At 59.1% G+C, this 1039-nt stretch overlaps 1 protein-coding gene across 3 annotated transcripts in view; it reads left to right on the top strand.

Moving 5' to 3' along the window:
* Positions 1–1039, top strand: part of PTP4A3 (protein tyrosine phosphatase type IVA, member 3) — a 7756-nt gene that overhangs the window by 5133 nt on the left and 1584 nt on the right. For all 3 annotated transcript variants that reach the window (XM_010288629.1, XM_010288631.1, XM_010288630.1), the window contains one exon: positions 784–914. In XM_010288629.1, coding sequence (XP_010286931.1) covers positions 784–914 — 131 coding nt within the window. The remainder of the gene's footprint in view (positions 1–783; positions 915–1039) is intronic.

Genomic DNA, 1039 nt, shown 5'->3' with positions numbered 1-1039 from the left:
TGCGCCCCAGCCAGTGGCCACGTTCCTCCTGCCAAATCCATTTTGGGAGAGAATTCCTCGTTTTGGGAGAGACATACAGCCTCGACTGGCTACCAGTGCCCCTGAGGAGGGCCCTTCCCTTCCCCAAAATGCTGCAGCAGTCACAGGCAAGGGGAGTGACACTTCTCGCCCGTAGCAGAGCCCAGGGCCGGGAGGTGCTTAATGCAGCACCCGTTTCACCCACTTCGCCACTGAGCTCCGATGTTGAGTCCATGCAGCTTGAGGATGAAGCTCGGAAGAAGATGGGGACTTCATTTTTTTGTCCCTTAAGAGGCTTTCCTGAGGGATGCTGTTTAAGTGTCCCCATCTGAAGGGGTCTCCCCCGCTTCAGCTCTCTAGGGCTGTGTTAGGGGGTCCCCGGAGCATCCTTTCGGGGCTGTGTGTTCACTTTCACTCCCGTGTGTTGCAGCAAGATGAATTTCGGCACCGTGTCAGGTCCTGAGATTTCAGCCGCTCAGAGCCACCGTTGCTCAAACTTCCTACAAAGTGGCTTTGCGCTCCCAAGTGCTGGATTTAGACAGGGGCTGGAAGGGGGGGAAGGATGGGGGTTGTGGCTCCTCAGAGCTCAGCGCGGTCATCCGAACGGGGAGGAGGCAGGTGGTGGCCACCGTGGTCCACGGAGGCAGGAGGACGTGGGGACCATGTTGCAAACACCATCACCCTGAGTAAAAAGCAATCCCCTGAGTTTTTCCCCAGGGTCTGACAGCGTTTCCCCCTTCCCCCAACCTTGCCCCCACCGTGCAGGACTGGCCGTTCGATGACGGAGCGCCTCCTCCCAGCAAGATAGTGGAAGATTGGCTCAACTTGCTGAAGACCAAGTTCTGCGAAGACCCTGGCTGCTGCGTGGCCGTGCACTGCGTGGCTGGCCTGGGGCGGTAAGTCGGAGCCCAGCACCCCAATTGCCTCCCCACCCATGAAGGGCAAAGAGGGAGAACCATGCCTGCCCTCCTCCTTCCACCTCAGAGCAGGGGTTCTGCACGCAGTGAGACCTCAGCGGGAA

The sequence above is a fragment of the Phaethon lepturus genome, unplaced genomic scaffold (assembly GCF_000687285.1).
Source record: "Phaethon lepturus isolate BGI_N335 unplaced genomic scaffold, ASM68728v1 scaffold16056, whole genome shotgun sequence".
Classification (NCBI taxonomy): domain Eukaryota; kingdom Metazoa; phylum Chordata; class Aves; order Phaethontiformes; family Phaethontidae; genus Phaethon; species Phaethon lepturus.
The sequence above is the reverse complement of the archived record's forward strand: the minus strand, read 5'-3'. Positions and strand labels throughout refer to the sequence as shown.